The sequence below is a fragment of the Anolis sagrei genome, chromosome 9 (assembly GCF_037176765.1).
Source record: "Anolis sagrei isolate rAnoSag1 chromosome 9, rAnoSag1.mat, whole genome shotgun sequence".
NCBI classification, from domain to species: Eukaryota; Metazoa; Chordata; class Lepidosauria; order Squamata; family Dactyloidae; genus Anolis; species Anolis sagrei.
In genome coordinates this window covers 32,780,434-32,805,974 of record NC_090029.1, presented here as the reverse complement: position 1 = coordinate 32,805,974, position 25,541 = coordinate 32,780,434, and the positions used below count along the sequence as shown (strand labels likewise).

The 25,541-nt window shown below is 42.6% G+C and overlaps 1 protein-coding gene across 1 annotated transcript in view; it reads left to right on the top strand.

Moving 5' to 3' along the window:
• BNC1 (basonuclin zinc finger protein 1) overlaps positions 1 to 25,541 on the top strand; it is a 40,106-nt gene that overhangs the window by 4,457 nt on the left and 10,108 nt on the right. The window contains exons 2-3 of the mRNA XM_060755212.2: positions 12,704 to 12,806; positions 14,668 to 14,903. Of these exons, the coding sequence (XP_060611195.2) occupies positions 12,704 to 12,806; positions 14,668 to 14,903 (339 nt within the window). The remainder of the gene's footprint in view (positions 1 to 12,703; positions 12,807 to 14,667; positions 14,904 to 25,541) is intronic.

Sequence of the window (25,541 nt, the reverse complement as noted above, 5' to 3'; positions counted from 1 at the left end):
TGACAACAAATGTGGACACAAGACACCTCTCAGGCCAACAAGTGACCATCACTCATAAAAACACTGAAAAACACAGGAGAAGAAACTTAAAAAGCCAAAAAACCAAAAATTACATTACAATGCATGTGCAAACACACATATACCCAAATATATATACACACAAAACACATATACACAAACTGGGCCACAGCAACGCATAGCAGGGGACAGCTAGAAAATAGTAAAATAGTGTATTTTAGGAGGCTTTCATGGCTGGAATCACTGGGTTGTTGTAAGTTTTCTGGGCTATATGGCCATGTTCCGGAAGCATTCTCTCCTGACGTTTCAACCACATCTATAGCAAGCATCCTCAGAGGTTGTGAGGTCTGTTGGAAACTAGGCAAGTGGGGTTTACATATCTGTGGAATAATGCCCAGGGTGGGAGAAAGAACTCTTGTCTGTTTGAGGCAAGTATAAATGCTGCAATTGACCACTATGATTACTGTTGTTGTTGTTGTTGTTATTTACTATATTTATATGCCGCCTTTCTCTACCCCAGAGGTGACTCAAGGAGGCTTACAGATAGGCAATAATGACCTCACTACCCCTGAGGATGCTTGCCATAGATGCAGGCAAAACGTCAGGAGAGAATGCCTCTAGAACATGGCCATATAGCTCGAAAAAACCTACAACAACCCAGTAAAATAGTGTATTTTACTGTACTATTACGTGCTTTTGTAAGCTACCCCGAGTCCCTTTTGGGAGATGGCGGCAGGATATAAATAAAGTTTTATTATTATTTATTATTATGCTGTGGAGAGGAAAATGGCGCTTTTGTTTTTTTGCAAAAATATATACCATTCTAAATAGTCTCGATAAAATAGTAAAGAGTAGAGACATCAGACTGGCAACCAAGATCCACCTAGTCAAAGCCATGGTATTCCCTGGAGTCACCTACGGATGTGAGAGCTGGACCTTAGGGAAGGCTGAGCGAAGGAAGATCGATGCTTTTGAGCTGTGGTGTTGGAGGAAAGTTCTGAGAGTGCCTTGGACTGCGAGAAGATCCAACCAGTCCATCCTCCAGGAAAGAAAGCCCGGCTGCTCACTGGAGGGAAGGAGACTAGAGACAGAGTTGAAGTCCTTTGGCCACATCATGAGGAGACAGGAAAGCCTAGAGAAGACAATGATGCTGGGGAAAGGGGAAGGCAAAAGGAAGAGGGGCCGACCAAGGGCAAGATGGATGGATGGCATCCTTGAAGTGACTGGACTGACCTTGAAGGAGCTGGGGGTGGTGACGGCCGACAGGGAGCTCTGGCGTGGGCTGGTCCATGAGGTCACGAAGAGTCGGAGACGACTGAACGAATGAACAACAACAACCTCTGAGGATGCTTGCCATAGATGTAGGCGAAACGTCAGGAGAGAATGCCTCTAGAACATGGCCATATAGCCCGAAAAAACCTACAACAACCCAGTAAAATAGTGTATTTTACTGTACTATTATGTGCTTTTGTAAGCTACCCCAAGTCCCTTTTGGGAGATGGTGGCAGGATATAAATAAAGTTTTATTATTATTATTTATTATACTGTGGAGAGAAAAATGACGCTTTTGTGGTTTTGCAAAAATATATACCATTCTAAACAGTCTCTTAGCAATGTAATTGTTCCTCGTGATAAGGAAGGAAATGCAATGTTTTGGGCTGAGAATATCCAAATGGAATAGCAGCAATCAAAATAGATAAAGCACTGGAAAAAGGGTTTCTTTCTTTCTCAAAATTGCACCCATGTTTTGGAGGAAGTGTGTCTATTGCAGGGCTGCCTCGGATGAGCTTGCTGCTGAAGAATTTTGCATTTTTCCCCTTGATCCCGCACCTCCTTGGCTCCTTGAACCTTGGGAGGTGATTGTTTGCCTTCTCTTCTGGTGAGCTAACTCTGCTGCGCTGTGTTGCAAAACCTGGAGGCATGTTATGCTCCCTTTTTTACTGTTGTTCCGGAGTCAGCTTCATTAGTTTCACTGATGGCACATCAGTGCGCGGCTGGTGCTGCCGCTTCCTCCCAGCGAGTCCCCGAGCAGGATTGGGGCTGCCTGGGTTTGGATAAGCTTGTAAGGATTTGTCAGCCAGATGTGACAAGATTGTCAAGAGGCAAGTAAAGGAGGAGATCTGATATTAATCAGTGCATAGCTCCGAGCCAAACTTTCTCAAAATGCAGTGTAGTAACATGTTCTTCTCATTTACTGGGCCTCTTTTGTGGCTACGGAGCTGCCACTGTGTGCCTTTGACGGTTAAAGGGAATGCCAGCTAATCGCCTTTAATTGCCAAGGAAAAGCTTGTAGGTGGGGTGGAGAAAATGTGTGTGCTTTATATCGGTGTTTCTCAACCTTCCTAATGCCACGACCCCTTAGTACAGTTCCTCATGTTGTGGTGACCCCCAAACATAACATTATTTTCGTTGCTACTTCATAACTGTCATTTTGCTGCTGTTATGAATCGTCATGTAAATATCTGATAATGCATCAAGTATTTTCATTCACTGGACCAAATTTGGCACAAATACCTGATACACCCATTGTTGGTGGAGTTCAGAATACTCTGTGATGGTAGGTGAAATATAAATCCTAGCAACTACAACTCCCAAGTGACAACATCAATCCCCCTCCCAACCCCACCAGCATTCAAATTTGAATGCTGGTGGGGTTGGGAGGGGGGTTGATGTTGTCATTTTGCTGCTGGGAGTTGTAGTTGCTAGGATTTATAGTCCACCTACAATCAAAGAACATCCTGAACTTCACCAACAATGGAATTGAACCAAACTCCCATGACCAATAAAAAATACTGGAAAGATTTGGTAGATATTGACCTTGAGTTTTGGAGTTGTAGTTCACCTACATCCAGAGAGCATTGTGGACTCAAACAATGATGGATCTGGACCAAACTTGGCACGAATACTCAACATGCCCAAATGTGAATACTAGTCGAGTTTGGGGAAATAGACCCTGACATTTGGGAGTTGTAGTTACTGGGATTTATAGCTCACCTACAATCAAATAGCATTCTGAACCCCACTAGCAAGAGAATTGGGCCAAATTTCCTACACAGAACATTCACAGTCAACAGATAATACCATGTTTTCTTATGGTATTTGGCAACCCCTATGCCCCCCCCCCCCATGACCCTCAGATTGAGACACACACCCCTCTCTCTATATATACACACACACACACATGTATAGAAACAATTAGAGTACAGGTTGGGTTGCTGTGAGTTTTCCAGGTTATATGGCCATGTTCCATGAACTGCTGAACTTGCTGACCAAAAGATTGGCAGTTATAATCCAGGGAGCAGAATGAGCTCCCCAGCGTCTGCCAACCAGCCATTCAAAAACATGCGAATGTGAGTAGATTAATAGGTACCGCTCTGGCGGGAAGGTAATGCCACTCCATGCAGTCATGCCGGCCACATGACCTTGAAGGTGTCTATGGACAACGCCAGCTCTTCGGCTTAGTAATTGAGATGAGCACGAATCCCCAGGGTTGGACATGACTAAACTTAATGTCAAGGGGAAACCTTTACCTTTTATTATTAGGTTAAGAATTATCAAAATTCCAGAGTAACCTGAGGAAATATTTGAAATCCAAAAAGAAAAGTTGGGAGAGAGAGAGAGAAACTTTTTCTTGTTTGCATTTTGTCAGGTACCAATGTTGGCAGTGTGTTCGCACAAGCTGTAGATCACCATTGTGTATGAAAAGCAGAGAAATTGACATTTGGATGTATTTATATATTTATCGTGTCAGGGGCAGACCAAACAGTTACATCGAATTTTTAACGAACAAACAGACAGACAAACAAAACACAGAATTTGCAAGCTTGGTAGTTGATGAAATGTCCTTTGACCAGTATCTGGCCACTTGGAGGGCCTCTGGTGTTGCCGCAAGAAGGTCCTCCCTTGTGCACGTGGCAGGGCTCAGGTTGCATTGCAGCAGGTGGTCCGTGGTTTGCTCTTCTCCACACTCGCATGTCATGGATTCCACTTTGTAGCCTCATTTCTTGAGGTTGGCTCTGCATCTCGTGGTGCCAGAGCGCAGTCTGTTCAGCGCCTTCCAAGTCGCCCAGTCCTCTGTGTGCCCAGGGGGGAGTCTCTCATTTGGTATCAGCCATTGGTTGAGGTTCTGGGTTTGAGCCTGCCACTTTTGGACTCTCGCTTGCTGGGGTGTTCTAGCAAGTGTCTCTATAGATCTTAGAAAACTATTTCTTGATTTAAGTCATTGATGTGCTGGCTGATATGCAAACAGGGGATGAGCTGGAGATGTCTCTGCCTTGGTCCTTTCACTATTGGCTGCTACTTCCCGGCGGATGTCAGGTGGTGCAATACCAGCTAAGCAGTGTAATTTCTCCAGTGGTGTAGGGCGCAGACACCCCGTGATAATGCGGCATGTTTCATTAAGAGCGACATCCACTGTTTTAGTGTGGTGAGATGTGTTCCACACTGGGCACGCGTACTCAGCAGCAGAGTAGCATAGCGGAAGGGCAAATGTCTTCACTGTGTCTGCTTGTGATGCCCAGGTTGTGCCAGTCAGCTTTCGTATGATATTGTTTCTAGCACCCACTTTTTGCTTGATATTCAGGCAGTACTTCTTGTAGGTCAGGGTGACTCCCAGGTATTTGGGTGCGCTGCAATGCTCCAGTGGGATTCCTTCCAAGGTAATCCTCAGAGCTCATGATGCTTGTCTGTTCTTGAGGTGAAAGGCACATGTCTGTGTTTTAGATGGATTAGGGATCAGCTGGTTTTCCCTGTAGTAGGCAGTAAGAGCACCTAGAGCTTCGGAGAGCTTCTGCTCAACCATCTCAAAGCTCCCTGCTTGAGCAGTAATGGCACGGTCATCAGCATAGATGAAACTCTCTGTCCCTTCTGGCAGTGGCTGGTCATTTGTGTTTGCACTTGGGTGAAAATGATCGGTTCCTCATACTTTTCCATTGCAGCATCCAGAAATCATCCAATTATCATCTTGGTCAGGCTTGACTCTGTGCTGGGTCTTCTTCTCGGCTGCCTTTGAACATTGACAACAGAAATGTTTCTATAGTTGATTCTCCACATTTGCATGTGTGACTTTTGTTGGTTTTATTATTCACAGGAGAACACCAGTCTAGGAATCTCTAAGTAATCCAATAGTGGTGGCTGTCTGACCATGGAGAGTCATGATGGAGAAGCGAAAGCTGTGTGTGTTTTGCTGAAGGGAATTATTTGCAAATTCCACTCAAATGTTATTTTGTTATAAATTATTCCTTTCTAAACTTCACGTGTTCCCTGATGATTCGAGAGGCACAACTAACTGGTCAATACTCCCAAGTTCATAAAACAAAAGAAAGGAGTTATGCTGGCCAGTAAATTAAACATTAGTTTTGAAACTGTCTCAAGAAAAACAGAAGTTCCTTGCCAATCGTATCAGTTATGCCATGTCAAAGCATATCAGTCAGTCAAGGAAATGTTATGAAATCACCAAGCTGCACTAATGTTTGCAGGTCATCAAGTTGTAGGTGGGAATTCAAGAGTTAGGACACCCCAAAAGGAACCGCAGTGACGCAATGGGTTAAACCCTTGTGCCGGCTGAACTGCTGACCTGAAGAGTTGAAGGTCAGCAATTTGAATCCGTGAGATGGGGTGAGCTCCCATCTGTCAGCCTCAGCTTCCCATTCAGGGACATGAGAGAAGCCTCCCACAGGACGGTAACACATCTGGGCATCTCCTGGGCAACGTCCTTGCAGACTGCCAATTATCTCACACCAGAAGCGACTTGCAGTAAATTCTCAATTTGCTTCTGATGTGATTTTTTTAAAAACCCAAAGAGAGGATGCCACGGAAATATCGGACCTGCTTATGTGATCCATTGCTATATAGTAGTGGTAGTAGTAGTAGTAGTAGTAGTAGTAATAATAATAATAATAATAATAATAATAATACTTTATTTCTAAAATGCCCTGTCTCCCCAAAGGGACTCGGGGTGGTTTACATACATATAAAAGACAAACATTCAATTCCATAATTAAAATCGCACAATATCAAAAGATGGGAATTAAACATTAACAGGCTTATTACAATAAAAGAATTAAAATAAAAATAATGAGAGATACAGATTCTTACATAAAACATAGTTACACCAATAAAACGTAATTGCACAAAAAGATGTATCCTGAACAATGAAAACGACCAAACTGCAAAAGGTGCCAAGCATCCATTGCAATTCTAAATAGACTGTAGCAGCCATAAAGTACTTACTGTGCTAGTCCTCCTCCTCTCCATACGCTAAGGTACATAGAAGTGTTTTCAGAAGTTTTTTTTTTATGGAGAGGAGGGTGGGAGCCATTTTTATTTCTATCTCCCTCTATGATCCACCTTGGAGGCTAAGATCATCCAGGGAGGTCCTGCTCTTAGTCCCACCTTCCTTGCAAGCGCAACTGGTGGGGACAAGAGGCAGGGCCTTCTCAGTGGTCGCTCCTCAGCTGTGGAACTCCTTTCCCAGAGATGTTAGATCGGCCCCTTCCTCCTGACATTCAAAAAAAGTGGGAAAAGATGGATCTGGGATCAAGAGTTCAGAGAAGAACCATAGTGCAATAGGTTACTGTAAGTTTTTCAGGCTGTATGGTCATTTTCCAGAAGCATTCTCTCCTGGCGTTTCACCTGCATTTATGGCAGGCATCCTCAGAGGTTGTGAGGAAAGAATGCTTCTGGAACATGGCCATGCAGCCCAAAAAACTTACAGGAACCCGGTAATTTTGGCCATGAAAGCCTTTGACAACATAGTGCAATAGATTACCTGGAATTATGTGAAACAACTGCCGGAATGACCTGGATTATGATGGTTGTATAGTGATAGTAATGTTTTATAATGTTTTAATGTACTTAATTTTGTTTTTAATTTTAATGTATTTTAACTATATATTGCTGCTAAGGCATTAATTTATTGCCTATCTGTAAGCCTCCTTGAGTCCCCTCTGGGGTAGAGAAAGGTGGGATATAAATATAGTAAATAACAACAACAACAACAACAATATGGATGTGGCTCAGAAATGGAACTTTGAAAAAGGAGACGGAGGGCCTGATTCCGGCAGTCCAAGAACAAGCCATTAGAACAAAGGCCATCAAAGCCAGAATTGAAAAGTCGACAACAAATCCCAAATGTAGACTCTGTAAGGAAGCAGATGAAACAATAGATCACATCCTTGGTTGCTGCAAGAAGATCGCGCAGACAGACTACAAGCATGGGCATAACACTGTTGCTCAGGTGATTCATTGGAACCATCTGCCTGTGACAAAAAACTGGTGGGATCACAAGCCTGAAAAAGAATGAACACTTCAAGCTACCCTGGAACTTCCAAATTCAGACAGACAGAGTTTTGGAGCACAATACTCCTGATCTTAAAAATCGTGTTAAAAAAGGAAGTATGGATTGTTGATGTTGCAATCCCAGGTGACAGCAGGATTAAAGAGAAACAACTGGAAAAGCTGACACGATATGAGGATTTAAAGATCAAACTGCAAAGACTCTGGCACAAGCCAGTCAAGGTGGTCCCAGTGGTGATTGGCACACTGGGTTCAATGCCTAAAGCCCTTGGCCTGCACTTAAACACAATTAGCGCTGACAAAATTACCACCTACCAGCTGCAGAAGGCCACCTTACTGGGATCTGCACGCATTATTCGCCAGTACATCACACAGTCCTAGACACTTGGGAAGGGTCCGACGTGTGATCCAATTCAACAGCCAGCAGAGTGATCTTGTCTGCTGTGGACTCCTCTTGTTGTGTTTCTAATAATAATAATAATAATAATAGTCCTGGGAAACAGCTGTTGCAGCTGCCAAATTCCAAGGAGGAATCCCAAGAGGGAGAAAAAGAGTCGTGAGGCCACCTTTTTCATAGTCCCCACTTAACCCAGGACACTTTTACAGCTGCCCCCCATCTTCCGAACGTCAGCAAAACAATACCCTAACCTCTATTACTCCTAAATGAGGGAAAGCCAATTATTTATAGTGGTATATAAAATGAAACGAAATAAGGGGCCTTACAGTGACATCTGGAAAAATGAAATGGGGTATAAGTGTAATATTTTGCTACACTATAAAAACAAAAGGGAGTATGCACGACTGGTTAGGGGGAAATATACAAATCCACGAAATAAGTGAAAGTACATTATCACAACATTAGCTTGTATCTAAATCTGCTTTTACAACTCCTTTGAACTTCCTCCTTGCAAACTTTGTTTAGGTGCTGTAAGAGTCCCTTTATGAACTAAATGATCTTCTAGAGCTGAACATCATTCAGTCTGTGGAATTTACTGCATCCCATGGTGTGCGGTGAGGTCATATAATTGAACCCACTGTATTTGACATCTCGTGGAGTCAATGAGGCCTTGCCTCAAAAACAACAGGCCTTTTGGCTCTCACTTAAATGAAACCTATAAAGTAAATTCATGACTTTCTGTGGCTCTATCAGAGCATGCCAAACGCTAAGCCAACCTGCTGTTGAAATTAAAGCAAAGTGATCCCCATAACTTGATTTTCAGTGTGCAATGATGTGTGTTCTGTAACTTGGCAGGTTTGTAACTTTTTTATCAAGAATATGTTGTATAGGAAGACCGCCACCTAGACCAAGTTGGGGTCTAGGTGGCGGTCTTCCTATACAACTATCTATCCATCTGTCTGTCTACCTGTCTATCTATTTACCTGTCCATCTATCTATCTATCTATCTATCTATCTATCTATCTATCTATCTATCTATCTATCTATAGATCTACCCACCCATCTATCCACCCATCTACCCGTCTACCCATCTACCCATCCATCCATGTATCTGTCTATCTACCTACCTGCCTGCCAGCCTATCTACCTGTCTATCTATCCATCCATCCATCTATCTACCTGTCCGTCCAGCCAGCTATCTATCTATCTATCTATCTATCTATCTATCTATCTATCTATCTATCTATCTACCTACCTCTCTATCTGCAGAACTGAAGACCAACAGGTCGCAGGTTCGAATCCGGGGAGAGGCGGATGAGCTCCCTCTATCAGCTCCAGCTCTTCATGCGGGGATATGAGAGAAGCCTCCCACAAGGATGATAAAAACATCAAATCATCCAGGCATCCCCTGGGCAACGTCCTTGCAGACGGCCAATTCTCTCACACCAGAAGCAACTTGCTCCTGACACAACAAAAAAAAATCAAGAATATATGTGAATGTGTGTGTGGTTGTGTAGGCAGGTCCCAGTGCACTGCTTTGCCTGGGGGACTATAATGCTGTTAAGATGGACCTACCTTGAAGGGTGGAGGATTCTTCTTCTTGATGGGCATCTTTCAAGAGCACTTACTTGTGCACTTCTGCAAGGCAAGGGGTTAGACTAGATCAGTGTTTCTCAACTTGGGGGGTCACAAGGGGGTTTCAGGGGAGTCGTTGTGCTGGTACGGCTGTACCAGGAGCTCCAACTTTATTTGCTTTGTATTAAATGTTTGCTTGCAGTCCAAGGTTTCAGGGGTTCTGCAGAAGGGTGGCTTCCTTTGGTTGCAGTCATAGGGCAAGTCACTTGTCCGTCATCGTTAAGTTTTGGTCCCGCCTCTTGCTCAGGGCAATTGGGAAGGGAAGGGAGCCATTTTTAGTCAGTCTCAGCAAGGAAAGCTAATGTACAGGACTGTACAAAAGCTTCAACCCTTAAGACTTTCTGGGGGAGAACAGTCTTAAGAGTCTTCAAAAATTTCCAGGGAAATAACCCTAAAGACCAAAGAACTCCAGCTGGAGAATCTACTAGCCTTACTGGTAGGTCCACTCGGCGTTTGAGACGCAATTCGACCCGGTAGCGGAGCCCACATCAGTAAGAATTAGATTACAGTCAGCCTGGGAGAAGTTAAAAAGGGGGATTTTCCTTTAAAGCCAAGAATTAGTTATTGAAGACAATTGCCTGTCCTTCATGGACAAGATTAGGAAGCCACCAGTTGCATAAAAGCCTGGAATCATTTGTTTAACTTTCTGAAGACAAGAGAAGTTTCTGTTTGTTCATTAATAAAAGACTTTGTTATACTTCACAAGCCATCTAAAGACCATTTGTGGTGGAAAACCTCTGAGAACTTCTCTTCGGGGGGCCCTGGCTTCCCGCTGGGCTCAAGTCGCATGTCCTATTTAAAGACAATTATTTACAGGCCCAGTGTGCGACAGAACAGTCACCAAAGATCATATATTTCTGATGGTCTTAGGAAGCCATTTGGCAGAGAAGGCTGAAGTTCTCTCTACCTGTCCTTCTCTTCCTTTTTGGAAACAGATAGCGAATCCTCCCACAAAAGCCCTCCTCCGCTGTGATGGGCCGAACTCTCAGCCAAGGGAAGGGTTGTTGCTGAGACTCCAAGCAGGGAGAGCAGGCGTGCTTGGCACATGGCAGCATGGTGCACATGTACGAGCAAGGGAGAACGTGCAAGACTGGAGGGAGGTTCAAACCAGTCCCTTCATGCATGGGAGTTCTATGTGGGAAGGTTTGGCCCAATTCTATCATTGGTGGGGTGCAGAATGCGCTTTGATTTTAAATGAACTATAAATCCCTGTAACTATAATTCCCAAATGTCAAGGTCTATTTTCACAAACTCCACCAGTGTTCACATTTAGGTGTATGGGGTATTTGTGCCAAGTTAGGTCAAGATCCATCATTGCTTGAGTCCACAGTGCTCTCTGGATGTAAGAGAACTACAACTCCCAAACTCAACGTCAATGCCCACCAAACCCTTCCAATATTTTCTGTTGATCATGAGAGTTCTATGTGCCAAGTCTAGTTCAATTCCATCATTGGTGGAGTTCAGAATGCTCTTTGATTGTAGGTGAACTATAAATCCCAGAAACTGCAACTCCCAAATGTCAAGGTCTATTTTCCCCAAACTCCACCAGTCTTCACATTTGGGCATACTGAGTATTTGTGCTAAGTTAGGTCAAGTTTCATCATTGTTTGTGTCCACAGTGCTGTCTGGATGTAGGTGAACTACAATCCCAAAACTCAAAGTTAATGCCCATCAAACCCAGTATTTTCTGTTGGTCAAGGGAGTTCTGTGTGCCAAGACTGGTTCAATTCCATCGTTGGTGGAGTTCAGAACGCTCTTTGATTATAGGTGAACTATAAATCCCATCAACTACAACTCCCAAATGACAAAATCAATCCTCCCCCCGATCTCATCAGTATTCAAATCTGGGTTTGTCGGGTATTTGTGCCAATTTTCATCCAGTGAATGAAAATACAGCCTGCATATCAAATATTTACATTACAATTCATAATAGTAACAAAATTGCAGTTACGAAGTAGCAACAAAAACAATTTTATGTTTGGGGGTCACCACAACATGAGGAACTGTATTAAGGGGTCACGGCATTCGGAAGGTTGAGTATCCACAAAAGGGAGTATCCACGACAGGTTATGGATGGGGGAAAATATACAAGTCCATGAAATAAGTGAAATTACATTATTATTACACTGGACTAGAAGGTCTTTATGTTCCCCTCCAGCTCTAAGATTCCTTCATTCTAAATCCCTTCTAGGAGCCAATAGGGCAGTGTTAATCAACCTGGGGGTCGGGACCCCCGGGAGGGGTTGCGAGGGGTTGCCAGAGGGGTCACCAAAGACCATTAGAAAACACAGTATTTTCTGCTGGTCATGGTGGTTCTGTGTGGGAAGTTTGGTCCAATTCTATCACTGGTGGGGTTCAAAATGCTCTTTGATTGTAGGTGAACTATAAATCCCAGCAACTACAACTCCCAAATGTCAAGGTCTATTTTCCCTAAATTCCACCAGTGTTTACATTTGGGCATATTGAGTATTTGTGCCAGGTTTGGTCCAGTGCTATCACTGTTGAAGTCCACAGTGCTCTAGATGTAGGTGAACTATAACTCCAAAACTCAAGGTCAATGCCCATCAAACCCAGTATTTTCTGTTGGTCAAGGGAGTTCTGTGTACCAAGATGGTTCGATTCCATCCTTGGTGGAGTTCAGAATGCTCTTTGGTTGTAGGTGAACTATAAATCCCATCAACTACAACTCCCAAATGACAAAATCAATCCTCCCCCCGACCCCACCAGTATTCAAATTTGGGCGTATCGGATATTTGTGCCATTTTTGGTCCAGTGAATGAAAATACCTCCTGCATATCAGATATTGACGTTATGATTCATAACAGTAGCAAAATTAGAGTTATGAAGTAGCAACGAAAATAATGTTATGGTTGGGGGTCAGCACAACATGAGGAACTGTAGTATTAAGTGGTCGTAACATTGGGAAGATTGAGAAACACTGGTCTAGATGATCTTTATGGTCCCCTCCAGCTCTAAGCTTCCTTCATTCTAAATCCCTTCTAGGAGCCAATAGGGTGTAGTGCAAGCACTATGTGGCTGAGTGGGAAATGGAAGGGGCCTGAGGCTGTTGGGAATTGTGGGAGTTGAAGTCCAAAACACCTGGAGGGCCCAAGTTTGCCCATGCCTGGTCTAGTGCTTTGAGTGTTGGACTATGACTCCTGAGACTAAGGGAAGAATCCCACTTGGCTTTGGAAGGCCAAAAGGACTAGGGATGATGGTAGTTGCACTCTCTTCTGCTCAAAAGAAAGCAGAGTAAATCCTCTGTAAACAAACATTTGGAGGACCTCACGTTCCCCAGCCCTGGTATGTAAATACTAGAGATCTCTTGATGTTTTAATCTGTTTCTTGATCTTCCAGGCTATCCAATGCACTCTGGTGAACTGCAGCTGTCAACGCTTCCAACCAGGGAAAATAAACCAGCGACAATGTGATCAGTGTCGGCATGGATGGGTAGCACACGGTAATAACAATTTATTGGAAACTTTCTCCAACCACAAACTGACCATGCAGTACAAACTGTTTGAATACACTGGATTGTTGTATGTTTTTCGGGCTATGTGGCCATGTTCTAGGAGCATTCTCTCCTGATGTTTCGCCTGCATCTATGGCAAGCATCCTCAGAGGTTGTGAGGTCGCAGTTTATTAACAACTAGCTTGGGGACCCAGCATTACTCAGTTTATTTGAAAAATTCAAATTTTAATTGTACATAATGCATAACGTTGTGGGCGAACTACAACTCACATAATGCCAGGTTAACCCCAAGAAACTCCATCAGTACTTAAAGTTTGTTATATTGGGCAAGTTTGCTCTAGATGCATCATCTGTGGAGTTTAGTGTGCTCTCTGGCTGTAAGGTAAACTACAACTCCCACTATGTTGAGTCAGACCCCACAAACCCCTCCAGTAGATTGAGTTAGTCAAGGGGGTTCTGTGTGCCAAATGTGGTCCAGATCCATCATGGGTGGGGTCACAGTTTCTCTGGTTGTGAGTGAACTACAACTCTCAGAAAGGAAGGTCAGTCCCCCGTCCCCCCAAAAAAACCCTCCGTAATACATTTTCAGCAAGGGGGAGTTAGTCAAGGGGGTTCAGTGTGCCAAATGTGGTCCAGATCCATCATGGGTGAGGTCACAGTTTCTCCAGTTGTGGGTGAACTACAACTCCCAGAAAGGAAGGTCAGTCTCCCCCCCCCCCAAAAAAACCCTCCGTAATACATTTTCGGCAAGGGGGAGTTAGTCAAGGGGGTTCAGTGTGCCAAATGTGGTCCAGAACCATCATGGGTGAGGTCACAGTTTCTCCGGTTGTGGGTGAACTACAACTCCCAGAAAGGAAGGTCAGTCCCCCGCCCCCCAAAAAAACCCTCCATAATAAATTTTCAGCAAGGGGGAGTTAGTCAAGGGGGTTCAGTGTGCCAAATGTGGTCCAGATCCATCATGGGTGAGGACACAGTTTCTCCGGTTGTGGGTGAACTACAACTCCCAGAAAGGAAGGTCAGTCCCCCGCCCCCCAAAAAAACCCTCCATAATAAATTTTCAGCAAGGGGGAGTTAGTCAAGGGGGTTCAGTGTGCCAAATGTGGTCCAGATCCATCATGGGTGAGGACACAGTTTCTCCGGTTGTGGGTGAACTACAACTCCCAGAAAGGAAGGTCAGTCTCTCCCCCCCCCCAAAAAAAAACCCTCCATAATAAATTTTCGGCAAGGGGGAGTTAGTCAAGGGGGTTCAGTGTGCCAAATGTGGTCCAGATCCATCATGGGTGAGGGTGAACTACAATTCCCAGAAAGGAAGGTCAGTCCCCCCCCCCTTAAAAAACCCTCCGTAATAAATTTTCGGCAAGGGGGAGTTAGTCCAGGGGGTTCAGTGTGCCAAATGTGGTCCAGATCCATCATGGGTGAGGTCACAGTTTCTCCGATTGTGGGTGAACTACAACTCCCAGAAAGGAAGGTCAGTCCCCTCCTCCAAACCCCTTTATGATAATTTTTTGAAATATCAGGTATATGTGCCAAGTTTTGTCCAGATCCATCAGTGTTTTGGGTTTACAGAACTCTCTGGATGTAGGAGAACTACAATTTCTCCTAATCAAGGTGAATTTTCCCAAAATACCTCCAATATTTTTTGCTAGTCATGGGCCCAAGGCTTTTGGAATTGTGGGAGTTGAAGTCCAAAACACCTGGAGGGAGGGCCCAAGTTTGCCCATGCCTGGCTTAGCTTATGCTGGGATTGGTAGTATTCCCTAATACCTAAATTGCTTTTGTCTTCCTTACTTCTTCATATCTAGCAAGGAACGCATTTGTCATTTATGTTTTGTTTTCTTTTTCCTTTTAGCATTAAGTAAACTAAGGATCCCAACTCTCTGTTCCGCAAGCCAAGTGGAAATAGTCCAGTCTAATGTGGTCTTTGATATCAGCAGCCTCATGCTGTATGGAACGCAAGCCGTTCCCATCCGTCTCAAAATCCTTCTGGATCGTCTTTTCAGCGTCCTGAAACAAGAAGAGGTCATACACATCCTCCATGCTCTGGACTGGACACTTCAAGACTATGTTCGTGGGTATGTCTTACAGGTGAGTTTTTCAAGAGTCCACAGTACTCTGCTTTTGGTCTGTGGTTACTCTAGTGGGAAGACAGAAGAGAGAGATACCATGTGGTCCAGTGCCTTCAAGGTCTCACTTTAACCTTTGGTTTTATTTCACATGTTCATCTATATCAGTGGTTCTCAACCTGGGGGTCGGGACCCCTGCGGGGGTCGTCAGGAAGTGTGAGAGGGGTCACCAAAGACCATCAGAAAACACAGTATTTTCTGTTGGTCATTAGAGTTCTGTGTGGGAAGTTTGGTCCAATTCAATTGTTAGTGGGCTTCAGAATGCTCTTTGAGTGTAGGTGAACTATAAATCCCAGCAACTACAACTTCCAAATGTCAAGGTCTATTTTCTCCAAACTCCACAAGTGTTCACATTTGGGCATATTGAGTATTCATGTCAAGTTTGGTGCAGATCCATCATTGTTTGAGTCCACAGTGCTCTCTGGATGTAGATGAACTACAACTTCCATACTCAAGGTCAATGCCAACCAAACCCTTCCCGTGTTTTCTGTTGGTCATGGGAGTTCTGGGTGCCAAGTTTGGTTCAATTCTGTCATTGCTGGAGTTCAGAATTCTCTTTGAGTGTAGGTGAACTATAAATCCCAGAAACTACAACTTCCAAATGTCAAGCTCTATTTTCTCCAAACTCCACAAGTGTTCACATTTGGGCATATTGAGTATTCATGTCAAGTTTGGTCCAGATCCATCATTGTTTGAGTCCACAGTGCTCTCAGATGTAGATGAACTACAACTTCCATACTCAAGGTCAATGCCAACCAAACCCTTCCAGTGTTTTCTGTTGGTCATGGGAGTTCTGCGTGCCAAGTTTGGTTCAATTCCGTCATTGCTGGAGTTCAGAATGCTCTTTGATTGTAGGTGAACTATAAATCCCAGCAACTACAACTCCCAAATGACAAAATCAATCAACCCCCCCCCCTCCCAAACCAATTTTGGACATATTGGGTAGTGTGCCAAATTTGGTCCAATGAATGGAAATACACCCTGCTTATCAGATTATTGCATTGCAATTAAAAACAGGAGCAAAATTACAGTTATAAAGTAGCAAAATAATGTTATGGTTGGGGGTCACCACAAGATGAGGAAATGTATTAAGGGGTCGCGGCATTAGGAAGGCTGAGAAACACTGATCTATATAAATAAAAATGAAATTTGGGCACAGGACACCTACTAACCCAAGGAACGATCATCACTCAAAGAAATTGATATTGTCATTTGGGAGTTGCTGTTGCTGAGATTTATATTTAACCTACAACCAAAGAGCATTCTGAACTCCACCAATGATGGAATTGAACCAAATGTGGCATGCAACAGAAAACACTACAAGGTGTTGGTGGGCATTAACCTTGAGTTTGGGAGTTGTAGTTCACCTACATCCAGAGAGCACTGTGGGCTCAAACAATGACAGATCTGGACCAAACTTGACATGAATACTCAATATGCCCAAATGTGAACACTTGTGAAGTTTGGAGAAAATAGAGCTTGACATTTGGAAGTTGTAGTTGCTGGGATTTATAGTTCACCTACACTCAAAGAGCACTCTGACCCCACTAACAATTGAATTGGACCTAACATCATGTGGATGAAGATGAATAAGCCTTATTCTGTTTTGCTTACAAAGACTATGTAAGTTTGTTGCACTGTTTGTTTTTGTTTGCAACATTGCAAGTTTATGTTTTAACTCTGCTGATAAGAGTAAAGTTTTTCTATTCTTTTTCCTCTTGCCTGTGTGCAGTGTTATTGTGTCTTCTGTACTGGACCTGACTGCAGCATGCTATGGGCAACAGTCACCCAGTCTTCTTCCAGGAGGGAGTCTCTCATCCGGTATCAGCCATGGATTGAGGTTCCGGGTTTTAGCCTGCCATTTTTGGGTTCTCGTTTGCTGAGGTGTTCCTACAAGTATCTCTATAGATCTTAGAAGACTATTTCTTGATTTGAGGCATTGGCATGCTGGCTGATATCTGAACAGAAGATGGGCCGGAGATGTCACTGCCTTGGTCTTTTCATTACTGGCTGCTACTTCCTGGTGGATGTCAGGAGGTGCAATACTAGAATTTCTCCAGTGGTGTAGGACGTAGACATCCTGTGATAATGCGGGATGGACTGTATGATCCTATGATTTTATGAAGTTACTAGCTGTCCTCTGCCACACATTGTTGTGGCCCACTCTGGTGGTCATGGGGGTTCTGTGTGGGAGGTTTGGCCCAATTCTATCGTTGGTGGAGTTTCAGAATGCTCTGTGATTGTAGGTGAACTATAAATCCCAGAAACTACAACTCCCAAATGTCAAGATTCTATTTTCCCAAAACTCCACCAGAGTTCACATTTGGGCATATTGAGTATTCGTGGAGAGTTTGGTCCAGATCCATCATTGTTTGAGTCCACAGTGCTCTCTGGATGTAGGTGAACTACAACTCCCAAACTCAAGATAAATGCCCATCAAATCCTTCCAGTATTTTCTGTTGGTCATGGGAGTTCTGTGTGCCAAGTTTGGTTCAATTCCATCATTGGTAGAATTTAGAATGCTCTTTGATTGTAGGTGAACTATAAGTCCCACCAACTACAACTCCAAGCCTTAAGTTTTCTTATATTGTAACAGAAAATGGAGCTTTTAACATACAATAAGTAGAAGAAAGACTGCCTCTTTTATGAACGTGGAGCTTTTTAAAAAAAATAGCTTAAGCACTTTTGCAGTCTATGCTCAGGCAGTTACTACAAAGTGTCAAAGAGAAAATCACAGGAGCACCATCAGTGGAGTGTGCAGAAGAGATTCTGTTGCATTTGGAGGAAACAGATGAAAATTTCCACAAGTTAAAACTATTATATTTATAGAACAAAATCTGGCTCCCAGTATTAAAAAACTCTAAAATTATAACAGCTAAACAACAGAGAGGAAGAAACCAGGCACAGATTAACACCTCCCAGCAACAGGCTTTCCCAGGTTCAAGCAGGCCTTCAAATGCTAATGAAGGTGATTAGCCAAACACTCACACCTAATTGCAGCAGGGAAGAGCTCCTTGCCCCACCCCAGCCATTCCACAGATATATAAACCCAGTTGTCCTAATTCCAACAGACCTCTGAGGATGCTTGCCATAGATGCAGGCGAAACGTCAGGAGAAATGCCTCTAGAACATGGCCATATAGCCCGAAAAAACCCACAAGAACTTAAGCACTTTTGTTCTGTGTTTTAAATTATTCAGAATGTCAAGATCTGTTTTCCCCAAACCTCACCAGTGTTCACGTTTGGGCATATTGAGTATTCGTGGAGAGTTTGGTCCAGATCCATCCTTGTTTGAGTCCACAGTGCTCTCTGGATGTAGGTGAACTACAACTCCCAAACTCAAGATAAATGCCCATCAAACCCTTCCAGTATTTTCTGTTGGTCATGGGAGCTCTGTGTACCAAGTCTGTGTACCAACTACAACTCCCAAAAGACAAAATCATTTTTTTGAGTGAAGGACATACATTGGGTTGTTAGGTGTCTTGTGTCCAAATTTGGTGTCAATTCGTCCAGTGGTTTTTGAGTTCTGTTAATTCCACAAACGAACATTACATTTTTATTTATATAGATTTGAGGGATAGCGTTCAGCACCTTGGAGAGCTCCATTGAAGCCTGGATTACAACCTAGGAAATCTGTCCCATTGGGGACAGATTTCCAGTTCAGTGGCCAGTCATTTCTAACATCAATTGCAGATACCATAAAGAACTAGAAATTCTTATCTCTACAGACCACACAAGTATGGCCTGTGAAAGTGGCTTTGCTGATGCGTCTTTCAACTACAAGTGGGATACTACAAGGCAAGAAATTTAATTTCAACATGTTATTGTTGTTTATTTGTTCAATCGCTTCTTTGTGACCTCGTGGTCCAGCCCACACCAGCACTCACTGTCAGCCGTCACCACCCCCAGCTCCTTCAGAATCAAGCCCGTCACTTCAAGGATACCATCCATCCATCTTGCCCTTGGTCGGCCCCTCTTCTTCTTTCCTTCCATTTTCCCCAGCATCATTGTCTTCTTTAAGCTTTCCTTTCTTCGCATGATGTGGCCAAAGTACTTCATCTTGGCCTTTACTATCCTTCCCTCCAATGAGCAGCCAGGCTTTATTTCCTGGAGGATGGACTGGTTGGATCTTCTTGCAGTCCAAGGCATTCTCAGAATTTTCCTCCAGCACCACAGTTCAAAAGTATCTCTCTTCTTTTGCTCAGCCTTCCTAATGGTCCAGTTCTCACATCCATAGGTTACTACAGGGAATACCATTGCTTTGACAATGCAGATCTTCATTGCCAGTGTGATGTCTCTACTCTTCACTATTTTATTGAGATTGGTCATTGCTTTCCTCCCAAGAAGGAAGTGTCTTCTGATTTCCTGGCTTCAATCTGTTTCTGCAGTAATCTTTGCACCTAAGAATAGGAAGTCTGTCATGGCCTCCACGTTTTCTCCCTCTATTTGCCAGTTCTCAATCAGTCCGGATGCCATAATCTTAGTTTTTTTTATGTTTAACTGCAACCTAGCTTTTGCGCTTTCTTCTCTCACCTTGATTAGAAGGTTCCTCAGCTCCTCCTCACTTTCAGCCATCAGAGTGGTGTCATCTGCATATCTAAGGTTGTTAATGTTTCTTCCAGCAATTTTAACCCCAGCCTTGCATTCATCAAGCCCCGCATATCGCATAATGTGTTCTGCATACAAGTTGAATTTCAACACATTTTGAACAAACCCAGATTCAGACAATGTACTGGACAGGCTTCCTTTAGAACCTCCCTCTATTTTGAGATATTCCCTTCTTTCTGTCCTGCCAACCTCAGAGGTAGATCTGGCAATCACACAAGAGAGAGCCTTTTCAAGCGCTGCCTCCGGGCTCTGGAACTCCCTCCCAGAGAGCTTACTGACATTATTCCCTGTTCTTTTTCTCTGGGGAAAAAAATTGAAGATCTTTCTGTTTTGACAAGTCTTTGATTACCCATCTCAGCTTTTAAAAAATGTACAAGGTTTTATCTAATTTTTTTGTGCTGAGATTTTAATGGTTTATATTTTTGGCTAGTTTTAATATTTTTTTATGGTTCAATTACTTTTAAACGTTTGCATTTTGTGAGTGTGTAGCTATTTCTTAAAATCTGTTGAAAGTGGCTGAAAAAAGCCAGGGTGATGAAGACAACAACAACAATGAAACATCAACCTAGCTAATTAATCCCTCTAGTCCAGTGATGGGCAACCTTTTGAGTGCGGTGTGTCAAAATTCGCCAAAAAACTGAGCATAATTCAGGTGGTGTGTCACTTCAAGAAAAAAAACATAATTTCGCAATATTTAGTTTAAATAACAAAAAAATATATAATTGTAATTCCCACTTTCTCTCTTATCATGTTGTTCTACCTCTCTTTATGTAAAGAATATCCTTTTTGGAGTGTTTAATAAAAATATAATTTTAAAAACCCAACAAAATATTATTTATTTTTAATTTAATTTAAATGTATTTTTTAGCATTTAATATGCTGTTTAATGTATTTCTAATAATAATAATGCAATAATAATAAAGTAACATTGCAAAATAATATTTTGATATTTAATTTACCATTTCATTTAAGGCATATATATATATATATATATATATATATATAGGCATATATTAAAAATATTTAAAATGCATTAAATTAAAATGCATTAAATTAAATGTCAAATTAAAATTCAATTTACCATTCTGAAATATTTGAGTAATATAGCAAAGTATTATTTATAATTTAATTTAATTTAAATATGTAACTCCTTAATATTTAGGAAACAATGCAAAATAATATTCGTTTACTTAATAATTAAATAAACCAATATTATTTTGCAATGTTACCTAAATATTAATAATTAAATATTTTTTAATTTGACATTTAATTTAATACATTTTAATATTTGAATAATATAGTAAAGTAATAGTATTTATCATTTAGTTTAAATATGAAACTCCTTAATATTTAGGTAACATTGCAAAATAATAATTTCTTTCCTATTTATTTTTTTAAATGGCATAAAATAAATAAACAAATAATATCCGGAGGGCGCGTGTCAGTAGAAATGGCTACGCGTGTCATAGGTTCGCCATCACTGCTCTAGTCCCACAGCAAGTCAGCCATTTGTGCCCATTTACCTTCAAATTTCCATTGGTTTATGGCAAATCCATAGTGTTTTCCTATACAAGGTATACTCAGAAGTGATTTTGCTGATTCCTTTCTCTGAAATATAGCCTGCAGCACCTAGTATTCATTGGCGGTTCCCATCCAAGTACTATCCCTGCTTAGTTTTCAAGATCAGACTGCATGCAGTACACAATACAAATATAATACCATATAGATGCTCCTAATGTTGGAAATCACAACCTTCTCAAGCCTCCACTAGTTGTTTGTTATGTATATAATTGCTTACTCTATTGTCTGTGTGTGTATTGGTTTGCAGTTTTCTTTACCTCTTTGTTGTGGGAGGGGCTGCAGACCATGTGATCAGAACTGGGCTTGTTCAGGACTCAGACTCCATTTTAGAAACCAGTATGCCTTTAGGGCCCCCTGGTGGCACCCTAAAGGGTTAAACCGTTGACTACTGAACTTGCTGACAGAAAGGCTGACAGTTCAAACCCGGGGAGCAGGGTGAACTACCACTGTTAGGTCCAACTTCTGCCAACCTAGCAGTTTGAAAACATGTAAATGTGAGTAGATCAATAGGTACAGTTTCAGCAAGAAGGCAACAGCACTCCATGCAGTCATGCTGGCCACATGACCTTTGAGGTGTCTACTGAGAACGCCGGCTCTTTGGCTTAGAAATGGAGATGAGCACCACCCTCCAGAGTCGAATATGACTACACTTAATGTCGGGGAAAACCTTTACCTTTACTATGCTTTTAGAAGACTGCAGGAAGAGTACTATTTAGATTTCAGTAGGAACAATACTGTACAGAAGCCATTAGACTCCACTGGACTTTCAGACTAGACAGAGACTCTATTAGACTCTCAAAACAGAGAGATACTTTGGACTATGAACTATTGTTTATAAGAATGATGCCCTGGGTTATCTACACAGAGAAACTCCTTCAAATTTACTTGTAACTGGACTGATAAGCAAAGTACCTGTATGCTGAATACATTAAGTTTGTGATTGATTTATTTATCGAGTCAGGCAACCAAACAGTTGTATTACATTTCTGACAGCACAAACAAACAAACATACAAAAGACACAGAGTTTGCAAGCTTGGTAGTTGGTTAAATGTCCTTTGACCAGTAGCTGGCCACTTGGAGTGCCTCTGGTGTTGCCTCAAGGAGGTCCTCCATGGTGCATGTGGCAGGGCTCAGGTTGCATTGCAGCAGGTGGTCAGTGGTTTGCTCCTCTCCGCACTTGCATGTCGTGGATTCCACTTTGCAGCCCCATTTCTGAAGCTTGGCTCTGCATCTTGTGGTGCCAGAGCACAGTCTGTTCAGCGCCTTCCAAGTTGCCCAGTCCTCTGTGTGCCCAGGGGGAGTCTCTCATTGGGTATCAGCCATTGGTTGAGGTTCTGGGTTTGAGCCTGCCACTTTTGGACTCTTGCTTGCTGAGGTGTTCCAGCGAGTGTCTCTGTAGGTCTTAGAAAATGATGTCTTGATTTAAGTCATTGACGTGCTGGCTGATACCCAAACAAGGGATGAGCTGGAGATGTCCCTGCCTTGGTCCTTTCACTATTGGCTGCAACTTCCCGGCGGATGCCAGGTGGTGCAATATCGGCTAAGCAGTGTAATTTCTCCAGTGGTGTAGGGCACAGACACCCCATGATAATGCGGCATGTCTCATTAAGAGCCACATCCACTGTTTCAGCATGGTGAGATGTGTTCCACACTGGGCATGCGTACTCAGCAGCAGAGTACCATAACGCAAGGGCGGATGTCTTTTTTTTTTTTTAAATAATTTTTATTGAGATTTTAAACATACATATAAAAAAGACGCATGGGGGGGGAGGCAAAAAAGGAGGGGAGGGGGGGCTGTTGGGGTGCATTCGCTCGGATGTCTTCACTGTGTCTGGTTGTGATCCCCAGGTTGTGCCAGTCAGCTTTCGTATGATATTGTTTCTAGCACCCACCTTTTGCTTGATATTCAGGCAGTGCTTCTTGTAGGTCAGAGCACGGTCCAGAGTGACTCCCAGGTATTTGGGTGCGCTGCAATGCTCCAGTGGGATTCCTTCCCAGGTAATGATCCTCAGAGCTTGGGATGCTTGTCTGAGTTTGTAATTAAACTATGTTACTTTTTTTAAAAGACTGTTTATTTTGTCTTTTGAGAACATGAAATAAAGGCAAATAAGGGAGAGTAGATGTTTTTGGGGAAAGTGGAAGGCAAAAGGAAGAGGGGCCGACCAAGGGCAAGATGGATGGATGGCATCCTTGAAGTGACTGGACTGACCTTGAAGGAGCTGGGGGTGGTGACCGCCGACAGGGAGCTCTGGCGTGTGCTGGTCCATGAGGTCATGAAGAGTCAGAGACGACTGAACGAATGAACAACAAGATGTTTTTGGGCAACTAAAAGGAACACTTCTGAAACTCTGTTGAATATATATATGTTAGTGCACTGGCATATCTTTGTCCCTAACAGTTCAAAGACATGCCTGGGTACATCAGTTTAACAGCTGAGAAACCTAGTTGCCTTGCATGAATGCTGGTGAATGCCGTTTTCCCAAAGGTTATGACATAACACATCGTGCTTTTACCAAGAGGTTTTGGCATCATTTTACAAAAGATTGTGACTTCTAACCAGGTCATTCCTTTTGAATAATCATAAAATCTCCAAAAAGGTTCTAGAGATTTCCATTTTCCAAAAGGTTATATGACCAGTGGTTTTCCAAAACATAATATATATATATTTCTGTTGGAGTGATGTCATTTTGAACTTTGCCAGCATCCAGGGCAGAAGTGAGCTTCCCTGCCTCTCAGCTGGCGCACTCTTTTTAATGTAAAGCAACATTATAATTTACGTTATGACACAAATATTTAATGCCACTTGATAATTTTGCTTTTTAGTGTTAGGGTTTTTTAAAAAATATGGCCTCAATTACCTTGAACCTCTTTTGCATGAAAAATTGATGATGATGCATTCTTCATCTTCTTATAAAAGTCTTGCACGCCCAGCGAAAACTCTCAGTAGGCCATCAAATACATGTTCTGTGATAAAATATTTATTGTAGTTATTGGGAAAAGTTCGGTATGGCTGGAGTTTGAAAGAACTCCAAGACTCTGGTGTAATTACAGCTGTGCTCTGTGAACACTGGTGAAGGATCGATGCAGGTTCATTTGTTCTCTGATCTTAGCAGCTTGGAAGATTATTAAACTTGCATTGGAAGTACACTTGACTATAGGCATCTTATCTATGTGTGGCTCATATTTCAATGTTTGGTGGGACCACTGCAAAATACCTTCTACTCTTCGTGCGGTTCTAATGATAGATCTGTGAATAATTTGCTATACATTGGTGTGGATTTCTGACTCCAGGTGTTTAATAACAGTAGCAAAAATAATTTTCCCTCCTTAAAACCACAGCTCTGTTTTTGATGTGCTGGAACCAAGAGCTTACAATGGCACATGCTACCAGGGCCAGCCCTAGGTAATTTTCAAGTGTAAGCAATAGGCCTGGGTAACAACGCAAAAATTTGTTTCTAAAATCGATTTGTAATTGGGGTGTTTTTTTGTTTCGATATTTAAAATAATTACAAAATTTTCCAAAAAAAAAGTTCGGTATTTACGAAATTTCGTAAATATTTACAAAACATTTTGTAAAGATGGCAGCCTTTTTTTTTCAATATTTTTTAAATATTTTTTTAATTTAATTATTAATTTAGTAGAATAGGGAGGAGAAATTATTATTGAGGGAAGGCAGGCACTCACTCTGGCGGGCCCTCTCACTCGCCGCTCGCTCGCCGCTCGCCCTCTCGCTCGCCGCTCGCCCTCTCGCTCGCCCTCTCGCTCTCTCGCTAGGATGGGTTCCTTCCAGGAGGGGCTCTTTTTCCCAGGCTGCCAAACTACAACTCCCAGGATGCTACAGCATTGAGCCAATGAAAGAAAGAGAAGGAGACCTCCCTCTCACCCTCTCACTCGCCCTCTCGCTCGCCGCTCGCCCTCGCCCTCTCGCTCGCCCTCTCGCTCGCCGCTCACCCTCACCCTCTCGCTCGCCGCTCGCCCTCTCGCTCGCCCTCTCGCTTGCTCAGCCAGCGCCGAGAGAGGAGAGCTCCCAGCAAGCCAGGCGGCCATCTTACGTATTTCCGAAATGGACGGAAATACAAAAATTTTTGGCGCCTGCCGTTTCGAAATTTAAAAACACTTCCAGGTTTAAAAAAAAGTTTTGTAATCGTTTCGTAATTCAAAAATTAACGAATTTTTTAACGAAATACGAATTAACGAAACGAATTGACCAGCCCTAGTAAGCAAACAGTATTTTGGTCCCCCCCCCCCCCAAACCAATCACTGAAAAATAAAAGGTAGTTGGCACACAGAACTCCCATGACGAACAGAAAATACTGGAGGGGTTTGGAAGAGTGTATGGACAACATATTTATTTATTATTTATTTATTTATTTCAATTACTTTTACCCCGCCCTTCTCACCCCGAAGGGGA